The 24,389-nt window shown below is 43.5% G+C and overlaps 2 protein-coding genes across 11 annotated transcripts in view; one reads left to right on the top strand and one right to left on the bottom strand.

The window, feature by feature from the left end:
• INTS9 (integrator complex subunit 9) overlaps positions 1 to 4,847 on the bottom strand; it is an 83,366-nt gene extending 78,519 nt beyond the window's left edge. Inside the window, exon 1 of one of the 3 annotated variants that reach the window (XM_039532994.1) lies at positions 4,699 to 4,847. In XM_039532994.1, the coding sequence (XP_039388928.1) occupies positions 4,699 to 4,707 (9 nt within the window). In that variant the 5' untranslated portion in view covers positions 4,708 to 4,847. Of the gene's footprint in view, positions 1 to 3,871; positions 3,892 to 4,009; positions 4,668 to 4,698 lie in introns of those variants that run through there. The other 2 variants (XM_039532995.1, XM_039532996.1) reach the window with 2 other exon arrangements.
• Positions 4,848 to 5,162: 315 nt separating this feature from the next.
• The window catches only part of HMBOX1 (homeobox containing 1), a 147,131-nt gene continuing 127,904 nt past the window's right edge, over positions 5,163 to 24,389 (top strand). For all 8 annotated transcript variants that reach the window (XR_005595931.1, XM_039529435.1, XM_039529441.1 and 5 more), the window contains exon 1: positions 5,163 to 5,298. The gene's annotated coding sequence lies outside the window, so the exon portion shown is untranslated. The remainder of the gene's footprint in view (positions 5,299 to 24,389) is intronic.

Genomic DNA, 24,389 nt, shown 5'->3' with positions numbered 1-24,389 from the left:
AAGGCACACCGGGAGGTCAAATGCCTTGTGAGAACGGACAATTGGCATATTGATAGTCTGGGAACACAAGCAGAGGATGCAGCTGCTCGTGGTGAACAATGAACTGTCTACAAAATGACATGGCTTATCAGTGGTAAACTGCAGACACCAACAAACACTCATCAGGAACAAAAGAGGACACCTTCTAACAACTGAAAAAGAACAAGAAATGCACTGGACAGAGCATTTCAAAGAATTGCTGAACAGGGAGCCACCTAAAGATGAAGCAAACATCCAGGAGGCAGAAGAAGATCTTGATATCAACACAGACACCACAACTAAGGAAGAGATCATTCAAACATCTAATCCTTAACAAATGGGAAAGCTCCTGGCAAGGATAATTTGAATGCAGAATTGTTCAAGGTAAATCCTAAATTAGCAGCATCTATCCTGGCCCCTCTATATACGTCAGACTGGGAAAGGGAAAAAGTGCCAGATGAGTGGACCAATGGGGTTATAGTGAAGATACCAAAGAAAGGAACTCTTAGTGATTGTAATAACTGGTGTGGTATCACACTTTTATCTGTGCCAAGCAAAGTATTGTGTAAGATCATAGTCCGGCGTATATCGGAGGCAGTTGATAGCGTTCTCAGAAAACAGCAAGCTGGTTTTCAGAAAGGGCGTGAATGAACAGACCACATCTTCATTCTACGAAACATAATAGAACAGTGCCTAGAATGGCAACGGCAACTCTACATACATTTCATAGACTTTGAGAAGGTTTTTGATAGCATTCACAGGACCAGCCTATGGCGCATTCTGTGGGCATATGGAATTCCTTTCCATATAATCAACGTCATCAAAAGCTTCTATTTCAAACTTTACATGCAGTGTTGAGCAGTGAACTCAGTTTTGAAGTCAAAACAGGAGTAGGTCAGGGGTGTGTCATGTTTGCAATCCTCTTCAACATTGCCATCGACTGGGTAATGCGGCGTACAACAAAAGACATGCCAAGAGGCATTAAATGGACACTCTTCTCATCTCTTGAACACCTGGGACTTCGCAGATGATGTCGTTCTCCTATCACATACCCAACACTATATACAAGAAAAAACAACTTGACTCAACGCATTCACAGCCAGCAAATTGGACTGAAAATCAAACGCAATAAGACAGATATCTTGACCTTTAATATTGCCTCACCACCGCCAGTACAGATAGAGGATTATGTTCTCACCAATATAGAAACATTCACATACTTGGGCAGCACCATCAGCCAGGATGGTGGAACAAGCCAGGACGTCCAGAACAAAATCAATAAAACCAGGAACACCTTCAGGAGCTCAAATACAGTCTGGAAATCATCAAAGTACAACACCAAAACCAAACTCAAGATTTATCAGAGCTGCGTACTTTCAACACTACTTTATAGTGCAGAATGCTGGGGAATGAGAACGTATGACATGTCCAAACTGTCTTCATTCCATACAACCTGCCTCAGAAAAATCCTCTGTATCTTTTGGCCCAGAACAGTTTCAAACCAAGATCTATTGACACAGTGCAGCCAAGAGGATCTGAGCACCATCGTTGCCAGGAGGCGTTGGAGATGAATCAGTCATGTGCTTCGGATGGAAACTGATTCCATCACCAGAGTAGTACTAATATGGACACCTGAAGGCGAGCGAAAATGAGGCTGCCCAAAAACAATATGGCGAAGAGCTGTGGAAGCCGAGCTGAAAATCCTGGGGCACAGCTGGGGAACCATTGAAAGACTTGCCAGAAACAGACAGGAGTGGAGGAGCTTTGTCACTGCCCTAAACGCTAGAGGTGTAATAGGAACATGATGACGATGTCCCCGAAATCTCTTGGATCCATGGAAAACTCCCCACCCCGTTTTTTTCCTTTATGACTTATTCAATCTCTTGTATGACTTTCAAATAATTTAAGTTGCACTGTGTTGACATTCAAACAAACAGTTATTATTGCTTAAAGCTCATTAAAACAGACCTGCAACATACCCCACCCGTTGTGTTCTTGGGCCTGTCCAACTAGTGGGTCCGGTTTGCTATTTATCTATTTTTAAGTTTTCTAAAAATACAAGTACAGGCACCCCAAGTGCTCTTGGTGTCTGTCCCATTAATTAATGGTCATAACTCACGAACCAAAGTTTGTCCATAAATGTATCCACCTCAGCCCATGATCTCTTCAACAACTTTAGAGAAGAAAGAAAGAGACAGGCTTTGAAAAGCGGCTGGAAAGTTAACACATCTGGACTCTGGCAGATCAAGGCAAGGAGCAAGTTCCCAAATCCAAGGACTCCTCACAACGGATGCTCCACTGTCTTATTTATAGGGCCCTACCAAATTCACGGCCATGAAAAAAAACATCATAGACCATGAAAGCTGGTCTCCCCCTGTGAAATCTGGTCTTTTGTGTATTTTTACCCTATACAGGTATTATACATATTTCACAGGGGAGACCAGCAGTTCTCAAACTGGAGGTCCTGACATGCATCCGACGAAGTGGGTATTCACCCACGAAAGCTCATGCTCCAAAACGTCTGTTAGTCTATAAGGTGCCACAAGACTCTTTGCTGCTTTTACTGACCCAAAAGGGGGTTGCAAGGTTATTGTAGGGGGGGGTTGGTATTGCCACCCATACTTCTGCACTGCTTTTAGAGCTGGATGGCCGGAGAGTGGCAGCTGCTGGCCAGACACCCAGCTCTGAAGGCAGCATCCCTTCAGCAACAGCACAGAAATAAGGGTGGCAATACTACAACCCGGCTACAAAAACCTTGTGACCCCCTCTCCCCACAACCTGCTTTTGTGTCAGGAGCCCTACAGTTACAACAATGTGAAGTTTCAGATTTAAATATCTGAAATCATGAAATTTACAATTTTTTAAATCCTATGGCTCTGAAATTGGACCATGAATTTGTTAGGTCCCTACTTATTTACGCTGAGGTATCGCTAGTATGAGTGCCTCTGCTGCTGACTTCACATGTGGCAGCTTGGTGTGGGAGAGAGGCAATCTCACAGGTAACCAGCCCCCAAGCCATTCAGGGACTTGTAGGTTAAAACCCAACATCTCAAGTTCCACACAGAAACCAGTGCAGATTGTGCAGCAGTGCTTTAATGTTACAGTTACATGCTAGTTATGGGCTGTATATATATATATATATGGTGGAGTTTGCTGTTGGATTTGCCTTTATAGTTGTCAGCAGCAGCAAGAGCCTGAATGAAAGCCCATTAAAATCAGTGGCTGTCTTTCCATTGTCTTCACTAGGCTTTGGAGCAGGAGCCCACTGCTTGGGACTGGTCTTGTTCTTCCATATTTGGTCTTGTTCTTCCATATTTAAAAAATATAAATGGGAGACCAGGATGAAATTGCCAAAAACCCTGGATTTCACTTGTGACCCAAGACAGATACCCAAGAGAAAGAGCTAGGACCTTAAGCTAGTGGCCTACCACCACCTTGGCCTCAAAATATTTTATACTCATTTCAGCCCATTTGCACTCCCGCCCCCCACAATAGAGTCTTTGTTTCTGAACACAAAATTGTTCTTTGAGCTCAGTACATGGTGGCTCACTAAAGTAAGTTAAGTGAAAAGCACTATGCACATACAAACTAATGATTTCAGTGTATTTTGCAAACACTTAGATTTCATATCCTTCCTACCATGCCCCACTCCTACAAACACTTATGCATGTGCTTAAGTTTACATGAGTAGTCCCATTGGACTACTCACATAAAGTTAAGCATATTGAATCACAGAAATATAGGGCTGAAAGAGCCTCGAGAAGAAGTCATCAAGTCCAGGCCCCTGCCCTGAGGCAGGACCAAGTAAATGCATATGTAACTGTGTGTAGGATCAGAACCTGAAGCTACCTACCTATTAAGCTCATTTTACAGAGGGAAGTTAAGCCATAGCGAAGGTAAGTGATCTGCCCAAAGTCACAAAACAAGCCAGAGATGGAGACTGAACCCAGGAGCTCCAACCCAGAAGCCTGTGCTCTATTACAATACACACCTTCCCTATGGCAAAGCCTTCTTCAAAGTAAACCAAAGTATTTTCAGAGAGCTCCACTTTTAAAGGCCATAGCGCTCCAAGTTAAAGAACTCAGAATTTGAGTTCACAAATCCTGGAGGTGACTCAGCTTTTCCGACTTTCAGACAAGGAATTGCAGTGTGTGGGCCACCCCTTGTCCCATGCAGAGAGGTCTTTGCTTGTGTGATACCCCTTCAGAAGTATCCCCTACTCTACCGTCAACATCAGCCCCTCCCTGCCTTCCCCTGCAGCTCTCCCAGCCTTTCACATGGAGTCTCGAGTCACTGTCAGAAGCAGAGCCTCTAGACTCTCCAGGGCAGCTCTGCATGGCAGGGTGCTTTGCCTTCCCATGTGCTGCAGAACCCGGCTCAGCGTTTGGATGCTCCCCGCACACAGATGACAAAAGGCCTCCCCCGGCCCTTCCACCGCAGGGCTGAGCACAGCTCTGCCCCTCGCAGGGCCTCAGTTTCCCCAGCTGTAGGGAGGAAGGCGACCCCCGCGCTCCAGCAAGGGGCAGGGCTGAGGTTTAACCCCCCAACGCTCAGTAAACACTCCGAGGTGGCCAGGCCTGAACCCCAGGGGCAGGATTCCCCTCCCCCCTGCACGGGTCGGGGAAGAGGGGGAACCCTTCCCCCCAGCCCCACACGCAGACACCGACTACACAGACTCACCAGCTTCATGCTTTACCCGGCCGGCGCTATTTACTGTAACCATCCTCCCGCTTCCTGCCCAGGCTCTGCCGCCCAGAGCATTATGGGACTTGTAGTCCGCTTCCCTCTCCGCCCGCCTCCGCCTTCTGCCTAGGATGAAGTCATGCCCAGCCGCCTCTTCCCCAGGGGCATCCTGGGAGTTGTAGTCCCCTCCTCGCCCGAGCCCCGCTCTCCATTGGCGTGCCGTTGCGGAGGGGCATGCTGGGAGTTGTAGTCCTCGGGCCTCGGCTCTCCCCTTCACCCAGGGGAGGGGGGAACTACAAGTCCCAGGGTCTCACAGCGGCGGCAGGTGGGAGCTTGGATGTTGATATCAACATGGCGCTTGCCCGACAGACAAAGACAGTCAGGCTGGTGTGATTGAGCCAAAAAAAAAAAGAGCAGGGGGGAGGGGGGAATTTCTCTCGGGGGGGCCGGGGAGGGGGGATTGGAAGCTGAGGGATTTTCACCCCGCATTGCTCCCCTCCCTCTGCACCCCCATTATTCTCCCCTTCACACTGGGGCTGGGGATCCCCCCACTGGTGCTGTTACATGGTGAGGTGGAGGAGTGACCAGGATCCAGAGGTGAGTGTTACTGGGCGGGGGATCGTGTGCTTTCGTGGGGGGAGGACAGGAGGGATGGGGGGCGGGTCCCCTGAGCTTGTGCTGGGTCTGGCTGGGGGAGTTTAACCCTGGGGTCCGGGGAGCTTCCTTGAGCCCCTGGAGCACAGGTTGTGTGAGGTGGATTTGGGGGTGGGGGAGTCCCCTTGCCCAGTGCTGCGTTTGGGGGAAGTGGAGAGGGAGGTCCCGTTAGCCGGTGCTGGATTTTGCTGGGAGAGTTTAATACAAGGGATTTGGGTGGCTCCTTGTATCCTTGAAGTGGGGGCAGGGAAGTGTCCCCTAGACAGGGTTGTTTTTTTTGCTGGAGGGAGTTTAACACTGTGGTTTTGTTAAGGGCAGGGATTGGCTTCTTGCTTTCCTTGAAATACAAGCTGAGAGTGACATTAAATGTTTTTGTTTGTTTGTTTGTTTGTTTTTTGGGCGGGGGAGAGCGGATGGATGGTGAGGAGAAGGAATCCCCTTAGGTTGGGTTGGGTTTTGCTGAGGAGTTTGACGCTGGGATGGGGAGGGATGGTGGCTCCTTGTATGCTTGAAGCACAAAACTGTGTGAGAGCAATGGTGTGTCTAAGGAGGGGGCTTGCACCAGGTTAGACTCTGTTCTGGTGGGTTTGGGGTATCTGAGGTTTGTGTGGCCACTTGCTCTGCCTGAAATAGAGGATGGGTAAAGAGGAGGAGGACGGGGACAGCTTCTACTGCCAGTGGGCTGGGGTGTGTTGGGGTATTCTGCAGGCTGTGGTAGTTTTGCAAGGGAGTTGAACATAGGGCTGGGTAGAGGGGGATTAGAGAAGAAGGGAGGTGCCTTGTCCAGTGTTGGGATACTATGGTGATGGGTGCACTAGTAAAACCTAGATTATGTTCTTGAGAGACAGAATGTGTGTGGTATGAATTATGGTGAAAGAAGAGGAGGTTGTTGTTTCTGGCCAGGGAATTTTATACTGACCTATGGTGAGGAGGATAGGGAAGATACCTTTGAAGCAAATAAAGTGCCTGTGAAATCACTTGGGAGAGGGAGGGTCCTTGTTAAGAGGAGAGATTCTGTGTTGGTAGGTTGATGTGGGTGGGTGTAGGGGGGATGGTACAGTGCTTTTATGATTGTATGTCCAAGACACTAGTGAGAGCTTGCTCCCAAAACAAATCAGCTTGATACAGAGGAGAGAGCATGCATGATGAGGAAGAGACAGGTGAGAACCCTAAGAGGATGTTGTAGCTGCTGTGTTTAACGCTGGAGGGCAGGGGGGAAACATAGGAAGGTGGCTCCTTGAATGTATGAGAGAAGAGCATGGGTGCAGTGTTTATTTTGTTTTTACTTTTAAGAAGAGGCTCAGGTTTTGAGGTGGAGGGAGGGTGTTAAAATTGCTTTTATATTTGTACCTGGAACATTCCTTTGAATGCCAGTGTGGGGCCCCAAAACTGCCTAAAAAAGAGTGAGGCTGGAGAAGGCAGTCGGGAAGTCTGCTGGGTGTGTGCATTCTGTGTTTAGTTTTTGCTTGCTGTGGAGTTGAAAAAAAATGGGCAGGATGGTTTTCTTTGAGGTGTAAATATACATACAGCAAGATGGACTGAGCTGGGCTCTTGCTCCTCAGTTTTGGGTGGTGGGTTTTGGTGTATGGGAAGGGGTACTTAAAGTGCCTCTAAATGTGTCTACAGGGTGCTCTCTTTGGAAACAATTTTTGCATTAGTTTTGAAAAATCTTTTGATCATATGTCTTATTTCCTCCACCCCTTTCAAATAGGGGAAGGAGAGGATGCCTTTTGGGGTGGGAGGGGAAGAGGAAGTATGATGAGCGTTGCCACTTCCCTGTCTGTGAAGTCCTATATACTCGGTTTATTCTGGAGTTCAAGTGACACTGGCAGCAGGGAGGCAGTGGCTTCGAGTGCTAAATGCATATGGACTGAAAATGGTGGGTTTTAAATTTAATGGCTAGGACACTGATTTGGGAACAGCAAGTCTGCTAGGTACTGGCTGTGTGCCCCGACTCAGAAATCAGAGGGGGTAAACTGATGAAGGGGATACAATTTGCATGAATGATGCTACACAAAAAGTTGTGTTGTATAAATGGCTTGTGCTAGGCAGTCAACTCAGCTTGCAAAACCCTGGAGTGGCTGTCTGGATACCATGATATCACTAGCTTGTTTCTGCAGGGCTCATCAGGTGCAGGAGCCTCTCTCTGCTTCCTTCCTGGGATGGTGCAGCTGGCATCTGATTTCCTCCATAGATGGGAGAGGAGGAGTCCTGTGCAGTTTTTTTCCCCTCTGAGATGATTGCATTTTCTTTGGCCTCGCTGTTCCCTGCCTCATTAGTAGGAACTGCATCTATATTTGTTTACCACTATGCCATGCCAATAGGAATGTCTGGAGTAGTGGGGAGTAGGTGTATGTGAATTCATCTCACTAACATGTTTTTTTTCCCCTTCCATTGTTTTAAGATGATGCTAGGACACAATTCTGCAGTAGCAGGCAGTAAACTTTATTTCTTTGTGGTTTTTGACACTCCCTCTTTGCTGCGTTATCTGTTTCTGAGCCAAATCCCTAAGGAAAGGGTTGGGGGACAGGCAGCACATTACATACACACGGCTGGAGCTTCTTTAAGTTCAGACAGACTTTGTCTCTTTGGTTGTGAAAATTATTTGCCATCTCTCTATGTTCTAGGAGTGCTGGAATTTCTGAGGTGGCAGGATTATACTTGATCTATCTGTAAATTGATGGGCTTGCATGTGGGAACACTGTCCATTTTCTCTTATGCAAAGATTCTTCATATTTAACTGTGTGACAGGCAAAGCCTTTTTGTAGGGTTGACAGAATTTATTAGTGGGCTGAGCATGGGACTAGGAACAAGGAATTTATGTTTTACGCTGCTGTGTCTATTCCTAGTATTCCTCTGGCACAGAACAGGCATCAGCATTTTTACCACTGTGTCATCTAACTCTGTTCAGAGCAGGTCGCCACAATTGTGGAGTGCAGGCCACCAGCCATTTTATAGTAGTGCTAGAAGCTGACAGTTGCCGGAAGAATGGTGGGAGGATTTCAAAAAAATCTTGTCTAGATCAGGCCTTCTTATCTCTGCTATTTACTTCTTGTGCAGTTATGGGCAAGTAATTTTCATCTGTTGGGCCTTTCTAAAACATCTATCGCTGTACTATCTATTATTATAATTTGGGGCTAGAGGCCAACCAAGAATGAGATCTCATTGAACTCCGCACTCTACAGAGCGTTGAGTAGCCAGTGCCTGCCCCAACTAGCTTATCTGTCTCAGTTTCTCTATCTGTAAAATAGGAATGCTTACTAGTCTTCTTCAGAGGGGTGTTGTGAATAAATGTCTGGCCAGTGTTTTGAAAGTGCCGTTAGTGTTTTATGAAGTATTATTTTGTAGTCATAAGAAGTAGCACATTCATAAATTTATGGGGGAACTTGGAGATTCTCTGCCTTCAGATCAGGAGCTAGGGAAATATTGTGGCTTTGTTTTTTCTTTACATTGAATAAATGCAAAGGTCCGTAGTAAAATGTACTTGTTCCATTCTGAACTGTTGAGGCCGGTCTGCTTCCACTGAAGTCCATGGGAGTTTTTTTTTGTTTGGGCCTTCAGTGCGCGATTCTGGGGTAGAGGGGAGGACTCCAGAAAGGCAAAAATGAATGAAATTTTAAACGATATGGGAATCAGTTTAACTTATAACATTACCTCTCTTTCATAAACAGGTATTTCTGATGACACCTACACCAACAAACAGGCAGATAATAGTAGCTTGTGTGGGATGGCAGTGGGTTTGGATTTAAACCAAGCAACTTGTCATGCCTGCAGTGGTATTGATGCACACAGGCTCCTGTGCCTGTGTTGAGCCCAGAGGGGTTCTGATTACAGGGTCAGGACCTATTATGAGCATATTCTTCACCTTCTGCGAAGTTTAGGTTTTGAGGTCAACCATTTTAAAGGATGCTGTCAACTTAAAAACCCTATTCCAAAGGAACATATGCCTTTACCCTTATTATCAATAACTTTATACCGTTGGTTTATTCTACATTTTTGGATGCTTTAAAATCAATGAAGTCAGTTTCACTTTACATTGATTTATTGGAGCATCAGCCATGCACAGGAGTCCACTTTGCAGCTTTTCAAGACTGGGCCCTTACTTAGGCCTGTGCTGACAATATTATCTTTTGCTTTAATCTTGTATGTTACCAATAATGTTAAATATATTAGTGATTTATTAACACTTAAAATATAGCAGATCGCTTGGATCTGATTTTTTTTTTAAATGAGACACTTATGATTTTGGATGGAGTTTTACAAGGTGACGAGGAGGGGTTATTTTAAAATTGTTTATTTTTTAAATCTCTTCTCTAAAGTTGTTTGGTAATCCGTTACATTTTCCAGATCCCTATTATATATAATTTATTATTCTTACTATTTTAGTCCAGTAGCACCTAGAAATCCCGGCTGAGATCAGGTCCTGTATTGCTAGGTGCTGCATATGCACATATTATGAGATAATCTCTGCTCCTAAGAGCTTAGAAGGCCTAGATTCTGTAAACATGTTTAACTTTATGAATCCAGGTACCCTAGTCACATGCTTAAAGTTGTGTGTGTATAAGTGCTTGCAGGTTTTGGATCCAAGCATACAAGATAGATGGGGTGTAAAAAAGGAAATGTTGTTCCCATTTTACAGACAGTGAACTGTGAGGCCAAAAGAGAGTGACTGGCCCAAGATCAGACATGGAGTCAGTGACAAAACTGGGAAATGAACTGTGATCTCCAGAGTCTCACTCCAGTGCTTTAATCACCAGACTGTTTCTTGGTCTCTGAGTTACTTGGCTAGCTACCAAATTTTAAAATACTGCCTACAGATTCTTTTCGTTCTTTCAAACTTTTTAACCCGAAGGTGGCAGTTACTTTTATTTTTCAGTTGGATCTTGAAAATAGTAGATTGGAAAGCTTCATCCAAACAGAAGTTCCCTGACCTGTTACTAACCGGAAACAGACTCTAGCAAGTGAACCTTTAATTTAAATTAAACATAGTGAGACTCTTTTGGAGGAAAGTTGCAAACTGGTCTTTGTTGCAGGTTAGCACATAAAATGTTTTCAGACTGAGGCAGTGGTATCATCTACGACAACAACAACAAAAAGTGGAAAATTAGTTCCCTAGTATCTGGCCAACTGAAAATTTCATCTTGTAACTGTGAAAGACACATTTATTTTTATGTTGTATCTGCTAAAAAAAAAAAAGTTGCTAAGGAGATATACTAGGTTGAAAATCTGCTCTTTCTTGAATCTAGGCTTGTTTGGTTTTTCAATAAGGGCATTTACACAGGGTTAGTTTGTGGCCAGAAATGATTATTGAGAAGCCTTTAACATACCTAGCCTTAAAATGAGGATGTGCTGAAATACTTTTTGTTTATTGTGTCATTTGAAACACAAATTTCAATCACAAGTTGACCAAAATCCCATAGTTAATGCAGACATACTTCATAATATGCTGCTGAGCAAAGTGCTCATTTCACAGTTGTGAAACTGCTTCTTATAGGTATTATTGCATCATAAAGCCTAACCTAATCAGAATGATTGATTTATGGCGATAGCTTGTAGGCAGCATTGGTACTATAAGGCTCTTAAATTTCATATTTGATTCATTATTGCTGGGACACTGTCCTTCTTATTATCCACTCCATGATAAAGTAATTCTTTGCACTTTTGTCTGTAGATCTTAGAATATTAGGGTTGGAAGGGACCTCAGGAGGTCATCTAGTCCAACTCCCTGCTCAAAGCAGGACCATCCCCAGATACATTTTTACCCCAGTTCCCTAAATGGCCCCCTCAAGGATTGAACTCATAACCCTGGGTTTAGCAGGCCAGGGCTCAAAACACTGAGCTATCCTTCCCCCCTGAGATGCACTTCGTAGATAAAGAAACTGAGTCTCAGAGGCTAAGGGACTTGCCCAAGTTTATACACTGTCACTGGCAATTGGAAATACGAGTCCCCTTAGACCTGTCCCATGCTTAATTTGCATCTGTGGTCTGTCAATGTTCTTTTATTTTTTAATCTGTAAGGAGTTTATGGTCTGATCCTTTACGATGCTGAGCACCTACTGCTTCTGTTGACTTCAGCGTCTTGACATTTCTCAACCTCGTTAATCCTCTTTAATTCATTCTTTTTCAGGTCTGTCAAAATTCTCCTTTTCTTACTATGCCAAAACCACCATACGTGTAACTTCTTAGATGACCACTTAAGGCCCAGTTCCCTCTTCCTGTATCTTCCTCTTCCTACTGATTTCAGTAGGAGTTTTTACCTGTGCTAGGTTCTAAATCTACTCCAAGGGTGTGCTTGTTAGTCTCTAGAGTGCCACAAGTACTCCTGTTCTTGTTTGTGTTGCCATGCATTTTATTTCAGCATCTTATTCCATTATTTTTGTATAATGCAAATAATCTAAGCTTGAACAATTACTATTTTTTCAGAATTACAAGCCAATGATTATTTTGCTCAAATACATTTTCGGGCAGATTTCCCCAACCCCTAGTTTTTAGTCAGGGCTGCACCGTAAAGGTAAATTTAAAGCAGAGAGCCCTTAAAACCCAGAACTGTTGTAGTGCAGTGCTTTTGACTAAGTGTGTTCTGGTTCATCCCTACCATGTCCATGCAGTAAAAATGGATGGAAGGTCAGTTACTTAAACATTTCTCTTATAAGGTTTTTGTATGTATGTTTACTTTCTTGATTTATGCTGGGGTTGTTGCCATTACTAGACAATAACTTATTAATAGGCTTAGCCGTTCATCAGATATGATTTAGATTCATCTCACTGTCACTGAGTTTGTTGTATGGTTGACCACACACCTACCTACCAGCACGTGTGTATGCTGTTGGGGAATCCCTCCTCTGAGGTACTGCCCTCTTGTGGATGGAATATTATTGTCAGACCTAATAAAAAATATCCTAACATGTTGCCCTCTTACTGTCTGCAGTCTACAGAGGCTAAGTTTTATTTATTTAATATTTCCTCATGCATGGAAGCGGCCAGGAATAACATCCTTCTCCTCTTGTAGCTGAGACATGAAATGTATATGAAACCTATCCAGTGCTGTTGAGGTGACACTGAAACTGCCAACTGACTGAAGAAGTGCATGCAATTAAAACCCAAGTACACAAGATAAATCCGTTATGCTTGGCCATGACTATGCAGCGGATGAATCTCCCTTTCTCTAAATCCCTTGAGTTGGTTAAAGTTCATTTACTGTTAATTCAATAGCAAAACTGCCTTGTTTTTTCCTTTTTTAAAAGAAATGCGAGTTATAACTTCAGTGAATTCTTCTTTGTGTCCGCGAATAAAACAATTACTTATGAAACAGAACAGTAAAAGTCCTCTTCTGGGGATTTAAAAATAATCCTGCTGAACAGCTGATTTTGTTGCTTTGAAGAGCCTACATTCTGTAAACTAGGAAGTGTAGCACATGGCCACTTTCTGCATTTTGAGCTGCCCAGTTGTTTTGAGCTCTGAAGCAAGCACTGAGTCTGCTCCTTGCTTTGCCGGTAGTACTGTGATAGTAATCCAAGCAGAAGGCACTTAGCTCATTCTTGAACTGTCAGTGCTGCCCCTGCTATGAATATTTATTCAGCACTTTACAGGATAGCAGGGCTGAGATGTAGCTTCTGTGATCACAGCTTCTACCTTTTGCTAGCAGTCTCTTTCTGGCTATATTGGCAGAGTTTTATAATTGGGGTAGTGGTGTTCACAGCATGCAGTAGGTCTAACATGTAAACAATAGTTAGATATTGAGGAAGAAAGTTGTACCTAGTGGTAAGGACACAACTCTAATTCTTGGCTGTGTTACAGACTTGCTTTGTGATCTGGGGCAAGTCACTTAACCTCTCTGTGTCAGGGCTTTTGGGAGGCTTCGTGTTTGTAAAGTGCTTTGAGATCCATGGATGAACAGTGTGTTAGAAGTGCATGTTAATAGCATGGTTATAAACAAAACTGAAATATCTAGAGGCTGGTGAAATAAATGACATAACTTTATTTACATAAGACAAGAACCAGTTATTTAAGCTAATTGATTCTTATGCCACAGGTGAGGAAATCGGAACAAATTTCTCAGTCGATCAGCAGTCTTTAACCCCTGTGCTGCATGGGGCTGTGGTCCCCCAGACTTTGCAATTAGTAGTAATTCACCATATTCACTGTATACTTTTAGCATAGTGATTTATTATGCTTATTAGAAAGGCAGTGTGTCTAGTGGTCTGAGCACCAGACTGCGACCCGGGAACAACATGAGCTTACTCCCAGCTCTTTAGCTTCTTCATCTGTAAAGCTGGGATAAGAGTGGCCATATGAGATCAGACCAATGGCCTGTCTAGTCCAGTGTCCCGTCTCTGAGGCTGATCACTACCATATGTTTCAGAGGAAGCTGCAAGAAGCTGCACAGTGGACAGCTATGTAATAGTGCCCATAAAGGAAGTTTATTCCTAAAGTCAGGCAGTTAATAGGTGACTTCTGCCCTGCATTATGAGGGTTGTGCAGGTGGAATTGCCTTGAGGTCCTGCACAAAGATCACTCCTCATCCTCGCCTACTACCACAAAGTACAAGGGTATCTTTAATGACAAGATACCAGGACATTAATTTTATGTCCTGTCCAACAAACGTCTGCTTCAGTAATGCAGTGTTTCCTATTTTTTGGATATAACGGCAACCACCACTTCCTCTTTTGCACTAGAATAAAGGTCTTCCTTATGTTAAAAGGATCAACCAATTCTTCAGGTTTTTTAAGGATCTTATAAAAAATCCAGCTGAACTTCCCATCAAAATTACAAAGGCAAGATAAAAAATAGATAAAAGTTTCTTCATTATGCTTCTGGAGTTCACAGTAGCCCTGGTTCCCTCTGCCAATAAGAACTCATCTGCATTTATAACTCTTCTAGCTGCTCATGCTTTGAGTCATGTATTTCTCTTAGTAAGAGGAATGGCCCGGTCTCCAAGTGTCCAAAAAGCTTTCTGTTTGTTATCTGTCTCCTGCCAGATTGGTCTCCAGTTCTGTGGGGTAATGCAGTCTAATCTTTACAAGTAGTTGCTTTTGAGGAGGACCATGAATTATCTTTCAGTTCATTTCATGGATATAATTCTGATAAATGTTGGTGTCACTCCTTGGTCACACTCAAGTAAATTCTGTTTTATTCCTAGTAATACACCTCTTACCACCAGCAAATCTGAGGAGTCAGATTTTGCAATGAAAGTATGTTTGCCATGTATCTTCCCTTTCCCACCCCAAACTAATTATTGGTTCAGAATCCTTCCTGGTCATGGCTGTGACCAGGCAAGTACACCCACGTCTCCTTCAGCTAGACCAGGGGTCGGCAACCTTTCAGAAGTGCTGTGCCGAGTCTTCATTTATTCACTCTAATTTAAGGTGTCGCGTGCCAGTAATACATTTTAACGTTTTTAGAAGGTCTCTTTCTATAAATCTATAATATAGAACTAAACTATTGTTATATGTAAAGTAAATAAGGCTTTTAAAATATTTAAGAAGCTTCACTTAAAATTAAATTAAAATGCAGAGCCCCCTGGACCAGTGGCCAGGACCCGGGCAGCATGAGTGCCACTGAAAATCAGCTCATGTGCCACCTTCGGCACTCGTGCCATAGGTTGCCTACCCCGGAGCTAGACCCTACACCCACTGTAGGAATTGACTTGAGTGAAACATGGCAGGAGTGATGGAGCTGGTTTTCCCCTGGAGACATTCCACTGGTGCACACTCATGTATGAGAACTGGAGTCTAGTCTTGAGCCTGGCTTTGATGCCATTGTTGGAAGGCAGTTTTTCTTTTTTATTAAAACACCAACAGGTAGATGTTTGAAGTGGTTTATCAAATGTGTATAAAGCCAATGTCCTTGCTTCAAAGATCTAACCAGTAACTTCAGCAGATACAGTGCATGGGACAGTGGTTCTTCTGTAAGGGGACTAGATACAGCAATCAAGAAAGACACGCTTTGTAGAAGTGGTTTTTGAGGAGAGATTTGAAGGTAATAAAGGGACAGCATTTGATGCACAGAATGTAGGAGGCTGTTCCAAGTATGGGTGAGAATAACAGAAGAAGGCGCAGAGCTGGGTTCACTGCCACAATTTGGGCTCGCTGAGCTGCGGAAGACTAAAAGAGGCAGTGGAGACTCAAAACTGGGTGCTGCTGGGTGGATGTAAATACGTTTATAACAAAAGCCTCTGAGCTCAGCCAGTGACTCTTCTGTATCCTGGCTAAATTGATATCTGATTTTTCTGCTGCTCTGCTGTCTTCTTGCGGGGGTTGTTTATTGACTGAAACTGCTTCCATGTGGCTGTAATGTAGAGCTTGATTACATTAAACATGGCTTTTTCCTGTAGTATTGCAGTGCTAAGGAAAGAGATCCCACATGCTAAAACAGCTGTTTAGGTAATACATGAGCCTTGGGGTGGGGGAAGTTGTGAAGCAGGATCCAGTCCCTTTTGGGGTTCAATTATTCGCATGCTCACTCAGTTTATATTTTGATTATAAATTGCAGATGCAATTCCTAATATTTGTTGTTTGTATTCCAGTAATGCCTAGAGGCTCTGACCACGGTCAGGACCCGTTGTGCTAGGTGCTGAACAGAACATAGTAAGAGAGTCCCTGCCCCACAGAGCTTACAATCTAAATAAACTGTCTTGATTAATAATATTTGTCTTTGCAAATGAAGGCTAAGGCTTGGTCTACACCTAAAACTTAGGTTAAACTAGTCATGTCACTCAGGAGTGGGAAAAATCAACACCCCGGAGAGACATAGTTAAGCCCACCTAAGCCCCAGTATAGACACCACTAGGTCATTGGAACGTTTCTTTCTTAGGGTTGCCAATTTTGGTTGGATATATTCCTGGAGACTGCAACGGCACACCCCCTTCCATCACTGTAGCAAGTGGCAGTGGCTACACTGCAGTGCTAAAGCAGCACAACTTCAGGGCTGTAAGCTATGCCCATATATTGTATTGTAGACATACCCTTAGGGCTTGGCTACACTTACAAATTTGCAGCGCTGCAGCAGGGTGTGAAAACACACCCTCTCCAGCGTTGCAAATTGCGGCGCTGCAAAGCGCCAGTGTGGTCAAAGCCCCAGCGCTGGGAGCGTGGCTCCCAGCGCTGTCCGTTATTCCCCACAGGGAGGTGGAGTACGGACAGCACTGGGAGAGCTCTCTCCCAGCGCTGGCGCTTTGACTACACTTAGCGCTTCAAAGCGCTGCCGTGGCAGCGCTACCACGGCAGCGCTTTGAAGTGCTAAGTGTAGCCACAGCCTTAGTGCTGCTCCAAGAAGGCATTCAACTCCCTGTACTTGTCCCACTAAGGCCGGAAGCACCCAAGCTCTGCATTACCTAGGGCCACGCTGGCAACTTGCTAGAAGACTCTGGCAATCCAATTTGCCGAAAACACACATTAAATAGCAAATGAATGCACTTGTATCATCTTTGATAAAGAGATTAAAAATGGCCCGTTGGTTGAGCTAGCCAAAAAGAAAACCCATAAGGGAACCAGCTCCATCCACTCCTTACAGTTACAGGGTCTGCTCTTACTGTGGTACATAGAACTCAGGATGGATAAAATCAATGATATAAAACCCCCCGCACATTTTAAAGATTCACATTAAATAGGCATCTTTTTAAAAAGAAAAATGTATTTGGAAAGTGACAACCAATGTTAAAGCCTCAATTTACCATAGCCTATTTAAAATTATTTAAATTAAATAAATATTCAAGCAGCATGTATTTGCTGTTAGTTTTAAGGAAAGTCAAACCACTGAACTGGTGGAAGTTACTGGCAGCTAAGCAGCTGGAACCCGGTTTGATGAAGTGCTAAACCAACTTTTGACAGTAGTAGCCTCTTCTGCAGGTGCAGAGAGAACGTTTTCTCAATTTGATTTTATTCAACTAGCTCGATTCAATGACTAGTTCATTCAAAATTGAGGAACCCACTGAGAGTTGAAAAAATACAGAAACTTGTTTTTTTTTTCCTTTTCAAATCTATGAATAAAAATTAGGTGTGAGATCTACTAGTTTTAAAACCTTGAATGTTTCTGGTCACCATGTCAATCACTTCAATTCACTGACTAGAGATAATACTTTCTTTGTTTAATAAATCAGTTAATTTTAAATGCAAAAGATATTTTGATAAACCTTTTTTCCCTTAGATACCCAGCACATTTAAGGCATATTATTTAACTATTAAAAAGCCATTTTAAAATGCAATTTTTGTTCATTTTTACCTGAATTCCAATTTCCATCTAAATGCAGCTTGACACAAATCATAAAGTAAAAAATTAATTATCCTTTAGAAAATAAATGCATCATTCACTATTTTCTGTGCCTCTCACTCAGTTGATTGCTTGCTAGGTGCTAATCTAGTCCTAAAATGCAAAATAAGATATTTTACCATCTCCAAGCCAAAAAATAACTTTTCCATGGTTAAAAATGTGCATGTTTCTTTACAAAACTGACCTAGCAGCAGCAAGTACCAATTTATGATGTTCAAAAGAAAAGAAGCATCATGCGATGAAGACTCTTGCATGTTTCAAGTCAGTTTTGGTATTGAAGAGCTTATCCCAAGAAGAGCTGAATACCTGCAACTCCCATTAAAGTTCAAGACCTCTCAGGAATGAGCCCTTAGAACAAGATATTGCTAATATTAAAGCCAATGGAAGTTCTTTCCATTGTTTTAACAGGAGATGGACTGGGACCAAAATGAAGAAGGTTATTTATGTATGTATTTATTGTGACCCTGTAGCTTACAGAGTTCTAGGTCCTTTCATTGAATTTATTTAATTCTTTTTGCATCTGAGTGACTTTTAAAATCCACCTTTCACATGAGGCCTTGACCCTTCCTCCAATTATTTGACAAAACAATTTACTGCACTTTTTTTTTGTTTGTTTGTTTTTTGTTTAGAGCAGTAATGGACTAAAGAGGTTTTGCTTTATGTGTCCCTTCTTCTTGTGCTGTTACTGCCTTTCTAAACAAGAAGTTGGGTATCTTGTGTTCAGCAAATTGCTAGTTTCAAAGAGGGTGCTGGAAAATGATTTCACCTTCCCTAACCCACCCACCCCTAAATCCCCAAACCTGGCCTGCTAGTCACCAGCATAGTAAATGTTATTCTGTGGAGGATCGAGCTCTTTATTAATTAGGCAATCTTTCTTCAGTGAGAGTTGTACCTGAGGAAGGACTGCAGGATCAATGCCTTAGTTTGGTTGTAACTATGATGGCCAGTACCACAGTTTAGCTGCAAATATGATTTTATGTGGAGGGAGAGGGAAGGGGCTGGAGGTGTCAGTTCTAAACGTATTTCCTGCACAAGTCTATGAAACTCTCCTGCAGTGGATTTTAGGTGCTACTATGCCCTCTTGGGCACTGTGTAAATAAGGTCTTGTTCCACGACTAAGACTCCTAGGTACAACTGCAATACAAAGAATAAATAACAACGATAAAATAAAATACTCTACCTGCTTGGTGCAACTTGATGCTCTCTTAGCTCTCTTTTCCAACAAGCGACCACACTCCTTCTCTCATGCCAACCTCAGTGCATGGACTCCAGGCCCAAACCCTGTACACAGCACAACCTTAATTTCCTCTTTTTATAAATCTAACTTAGAAGATTATCAGAAAAGTGTGTTTTAACGCTGACCTCCATTCCATCAATCCCATACCTGACTGTGCTCTCGGCAGCGTGTTTAAAAACAAAGCCCACTGTGGACTAATAAAAGCATAATTTGTGATCTTGTTCACAACTCATAAGGTCTCGTTTGGATGGGAAAGTTTTTTTTGAGATACACCAGTGCTGGTGTAACGCCCTATATGGACATTATTATTCCGCAGTAAGCGTGTCCACATGGGGAAGTGATATCAATATGACTGTCGGTTTAAATTAACACATTAGCTTATACCAGTGTAGCTGACCTATGTAGACGCAGTGAATGGATTTGCAACAGTAGAGTTCCTGAACTACAGTGGAGCAATAGATAGCACCCTTATTATGGCACCGGCCCACCTTGCTCCAGAGTATGTTGACAGAATGGGCTACTTTTCTATGATTACTCCTGTTCTGCATATTTTATTTGTCAAAATAATGCAATATAATCACACCAGTTTCACTTATTTTGGTAATTTATTTAAACTACCATACAGGGGGGAAAAATTACAATCACTGCTCAGCATTTCCTAAACACATGAAAGTTAAGTTACAAATACTTGGTAACCAAGACCCTGCATTCCAGTTATAATCCTGGATTTTCATTTAAATTACATTACTTTTGTTTTGGTGTTTGGTGTTCTGAATGGGTAAGTAAAATAGATCCTGAGCTGTAATCTAACCCCATTGTGCCACTCTGGCACAGGAAAAAAAGCAAGAAGACACAGAGACTTTCCTAGCTGAAAGAAGAACAGGAGTACTTGTGGCACCTTTGAGACTAACACATTTATCTGAGCATGAGCTTTCGCAGGCTACAGCCCCACTTCATTGGCTGCATGTAGTGGAAAATACAGTAGGAAGATATATTTATACACAGAGAACATGAAACAGTGGGTGTTACCATACACACTATAAGGAGAGTGATCAGTTAAGGTGAGCTATTATCAGCAGGAGAGAAAAAGAACTGTTTGTAGTGGTAATGAAAATGGCCCATTTCCAGCAATTGACAAGGAGATGAAATAGTTTTAGTTTGTGTAATGGCCCATCCACTCCCAGTCTTTATTCAAGCCTAGTTTGATGGTGTCGATCTGTGTCCATTTATTCTTGAGACTGTCTGGTTTGGCCAATGTACATGGCAGAGGGGCATTGCTGGCACATGATGGCATATATCACATTGATAGATGTGATGGTGTGGCTGATGTGATTAGGTCCTATGATGGTATCTCCTGAATAGACATGTGGACAGACCTGTCTCCCAAGATCTGTGAGATGATGCGCTGGAGAGGTTTTAGTTGGAGGCTGAAGGTGATGGCTAGTGTTGCATTTCAAAGCGCTAAATGTAGTCAAAGCGCCAGCGCTGGGAGAAAACTCTCCCAGCGCTGTCCGTACTCCACCTCCCTGTGGGGAATAACGGACAGCGCTGGGAGCGCGGCTCCCAGCGCTGGGGCTTTGACTACACTGGCGCTTTGTAGCGCCGCAATTTGCAGCGCTGCAGAGGGTGTGTTTTCACACCCTGCTGCAGCGCTGCAAATTTGTAAGTGTAGCCAAGCCCTTACTGTCATTTACAATAAGGCTCCTTTAGACCATTCTGTCAAGGTAAAGGAGCCTTAATTGACTAAGAATGGGAACAGTTAACTAACAATGGGAACATTAGCAGCCTGCCTGTTTAGTTGTTACATCTTTTACTCCTGAGGGCATTTCTTACTCCTGTAAGCACTAGTGGATCTTGCAGAACTGTTCAGAAAGCTGCTAGCAAGGACTTTCTTTCCCAACCAGCATATTACTATTGATGATGTTGAAACGGCAGCAGTGATCCTGGAGGATCCACCCTTGCTCCCTTGACTTTTGAAGCTGTACATTGGACACCTCAACAGAACCAAAGAAACATTTAGCTACTGCTCAGCAGGTGGTGAATGACAGCATTGTCATTGTTCACTCTCAAGAATGGATCTCTGTGAGAAAAATATCCTAGTGGTTACAGCTGCTGGATGTTCTCTGCATAATATCTGTGAGGCAAAGGGGGAGAAGTTGCCGCTTGGGTGAAGATGGAGCGGCTGTCTGCTGAGTTTGAACAGCCAAACACAAGGACTATTAGAAGAGCTCAACTTGGAGCTATATGTCAAAGAGAGGCTGTCATAAACAGATAGTTAAGGGTTAATGCAGCAAAGAGTCTTGTGGCACCTTATAGACTAACAGATGTTTTGGAGCATGAGCCTTTGTGGGTGAATACCCACTTCGTCGGGTGTCTCTTTTACCTGTAAAGGGTTAAGAAGCTCAGTAAACCTGGCTGACACCTGACCAGAGGTCCAATGAGGGGACAAGATACTTTCAAATCTTGGTGGAGGGAAGTATTTTGTTTGTGCTCTTTGTTTGGGGGTTGTTCGCTCTTGGGACTAAGAGGGACCAGACATCAATCCAGGCTCTCCAAATCTTTCTGAATCAGTTTCTCATGTTTCAAACTTGTAAGTAATAGCCAGGCAAGGCGTGTTAGTCTTATTTTTGTTTTCTCAACTTGTAAATGTTCCTTTTTGCTGAGAGGATTTTACCTCTGTTTGCTGTAACTTTGAACCTAAGGCCAGAGGGGATTTCTCTGGGCTCTTTAAATCTAATTACCCTGTAAAGTATTTTCCATCCTGATTTTACAGAGAGAATTTTTACCTTTCTTTCTTTAATTAAAAGCTTTCTTTTTAAGAACCTAATTAATTTTTTCCTTGTGTTAAGATCCAAGGGGATTGGATCTGGACTCACCAGGAATTGGTGGGGGAAGGAAGGGGGAATGGTTAAATTCTCCTTGTGTTAAGATCCAAGGGGTTGGATCGGTGTTCACCAGGAACTTGGTGAAAAAAGCCTCTCAAGGCTCCCCAGGGAGGGGAAGGTTTTCGGGGGACAGAAAGTGATCCAGACACTAAAATTTCTGGATGGTGGCAGTGTTACCAGATCTAAGCTAGTAATTAAGCTTAGAAGTGTCCATGCAGGTCCCCACATCTGTACCCTAAAGTTCAGAGTGGGGGAGGAACCTTAACAGAGGCCTTGAAAGAATACTTTAATAGTGACCCACAGTAATGTGTTGTGGTGGACCGTGCTCTCCATGGCTCGTCAGTTTGGGGGCCTGCTAGGAATTGTATGGTGCTTGGTGTACATCTATGAATGTAACACTGTCAATGCACTTACTAATTCTGTGGTGCTTGCTGTACATTTCTGTTTAGTATACTGTTTGTTACTGATCCTATGAGTTGTGTCACGCTGTACAGTAACAAGTAAGTGTGTGGTTTCAATACCGCTATGCATTCTGTTGGGAACTAATACAGATTAATTATTTTCCAAAAAATGTAATTTTATTCAGTAACAAAACCAATGTAAAAAAAAAATCTGTGCAACTTAAAAGTAAACACATCACAAATGTAATAAATTAATGGAACAAAACTTAACAAGGGGAAAGAACGTTCATGTCCATTTTGGTTACTCATACACTGACCTCTGAGAGCCATGGTTGCTGTATGTGAAGCTGTGGTTGTCCTTAATGTCCCCTGGGGTGGAGTGGCAGGGGCAGGGATGTGACTCCTGGTGCCACGTGGAATGTTATGGGTGTGTGTGTATTCTTCTTCCTCTTATTCACTCCCAGTGGAGCATAAGGCGTCAACCATTCTCCTCCATTCATTTCGTTCTTGAGTGAGGCAGCAAATTTCATCCCACTTCATTCCCATGCCTTTCATTTCCTCTTCAATGGTCCTTCGCCACGTCCCCAATGGTCTACCTCTCCTCCTTCTTCCTTGTGGTGTCCATCGTAGGGCAATATGAGGGTGTCTATCAGCACCCATTCTCAACACATGCCCCAACCATCTCCATCTTCGTTGTTTGGCTTCATCCACTATGTTGTTAATGCCCGTTAATCGGCTCACTTCAACATTGGTGATACACTGCGGCCAGTGTATGTTAAAAATTCGCCTAAGACACCTTCCTTCAAAACCCCGAAGCCGACTTTCTATCTTCTTGTTGGTCCTCCATGTTTCCGCCGCATGTGTGTATGGAGGTGCTAAAATGGAGGTGAGTGAGCCTGTGATTGTTGAACCTGTATGTCCATAAGAGTCTGCAGCATCAGTGTTTGCTGCCAGAGAAGCCCTGTTATGTTCTGGTGCATCTCCCTGTCCTTTTCCTGCTGGGATTCCTGGGCCATTCTCCTGTTCATTCTTTACTTCTCCCTATAGTCTGCAGTATTCACCCATAAGCCCCTCTTATTCACAATCTGATGCAGCACTGGCTTGCAGGATCTCCTTGAACATGTCATCCCAAGTCCTCCTCTTTCTCCTCCGTATGTGGCTCTGGCACAGGCATAGCAGCTACAGATAAAATACAGAGGTACCATTGTCAGTATAGTCACAACAGAAAAAGGAAGTTAAGGTTCAGAACTCCTTTCCCTTGCATGCCCGAAGTTTTAAACAAGACATGCTTATTGTCACTTCTGTTTTAGTGTGTTTGTGCATAGCACCACTCACAGCACTGGCCATGGTGAGAATGGCCCACCTGGAGTGAGGGAATTACTCAGTTGCCTGAAACTGAGTACAGGGCAGTGGCACTGAATGCTGGCACCATTTCCTACTGGCGGTGGTGATTTTTAGCTGATATCTCACTTCTGAGGTAACACAGGCATTGAGAGCATGGCTGCTGGTGGTGTCCTAAAGCTGCCCAGGTCTGTATGCTGCTAACCTGTTTACTGCAATGGTGCCTACCGTGTTATCACTAAGTGGCATGGGAAAGTATCCTACTACGGAGGAAGAAATAAGGCTGCCATCCCTAGAAACCTTCAGGAGAAGACATCAGAGTACCTACATGAAAGTTTCATAGAGATCTCTCAGGAGGATTCAAGGAACATCCCTGTGTACGTAAACCAACTGCTCTGCATGGCCTCCTTGCCTAACTCTAGAGGGAAATGAAAATCAGATGACAATGCCACTTCTCTTTGTTGTACTGCTACAGGCAAATTAATGAAGTCAGTAGCTATGTCCTGTTAAGTCAGTATGTCATTGTAATGGGAAGTACAATTACTTACTTACCCAAGGTTCCTTCCCCTGCATCAGGCTCACTTGTGCTCGACAGCTAGAACTGACTGGACTGCGGTGGAGTCTCAAACAGGTCCTGGCTTGCAACTGGGGGGATCCAGCATGCTGCATGTCCCCAATCCTCCTCCTCTTTCTCCTTCAGCTCCTCCTTTTCCTCACTGTTCACACCGTGGGTCTGTGTCTTGGGCTTCTCAGAGGTATCTACAGTGGTGTGTGGGGCTGATGGTGGAGTCTCTGCCAAGTATGGCATGCAGCTCTTTGTAAAAGCAGCAGGTCTGCAGCTCGGCACTGGATTGATTGTTGTCCCCTCTGGCCTTCTGGTACACCTGTCGCAGTTCCTTCACT

This window comes from Mauremys reevesii, linkage group 3 (assembly GCF_016161935.1).
Source record: "Mauremys reevesii isolate NIE-2019 linkage group 3, ASM1616193v1, whole genome shotgun sequence".
Classification (NCBI taxonomy): Eukaryota; Metazoa; Chordata; order Testudines; family Geoemydidae; genus Mauremys; species Mauremys reevesii.
The sequence above is the reverse complement of the archived record's forward strand: the minus strand, read 5'-3'. Positions and strand labels throughout refer to the sequence as shown.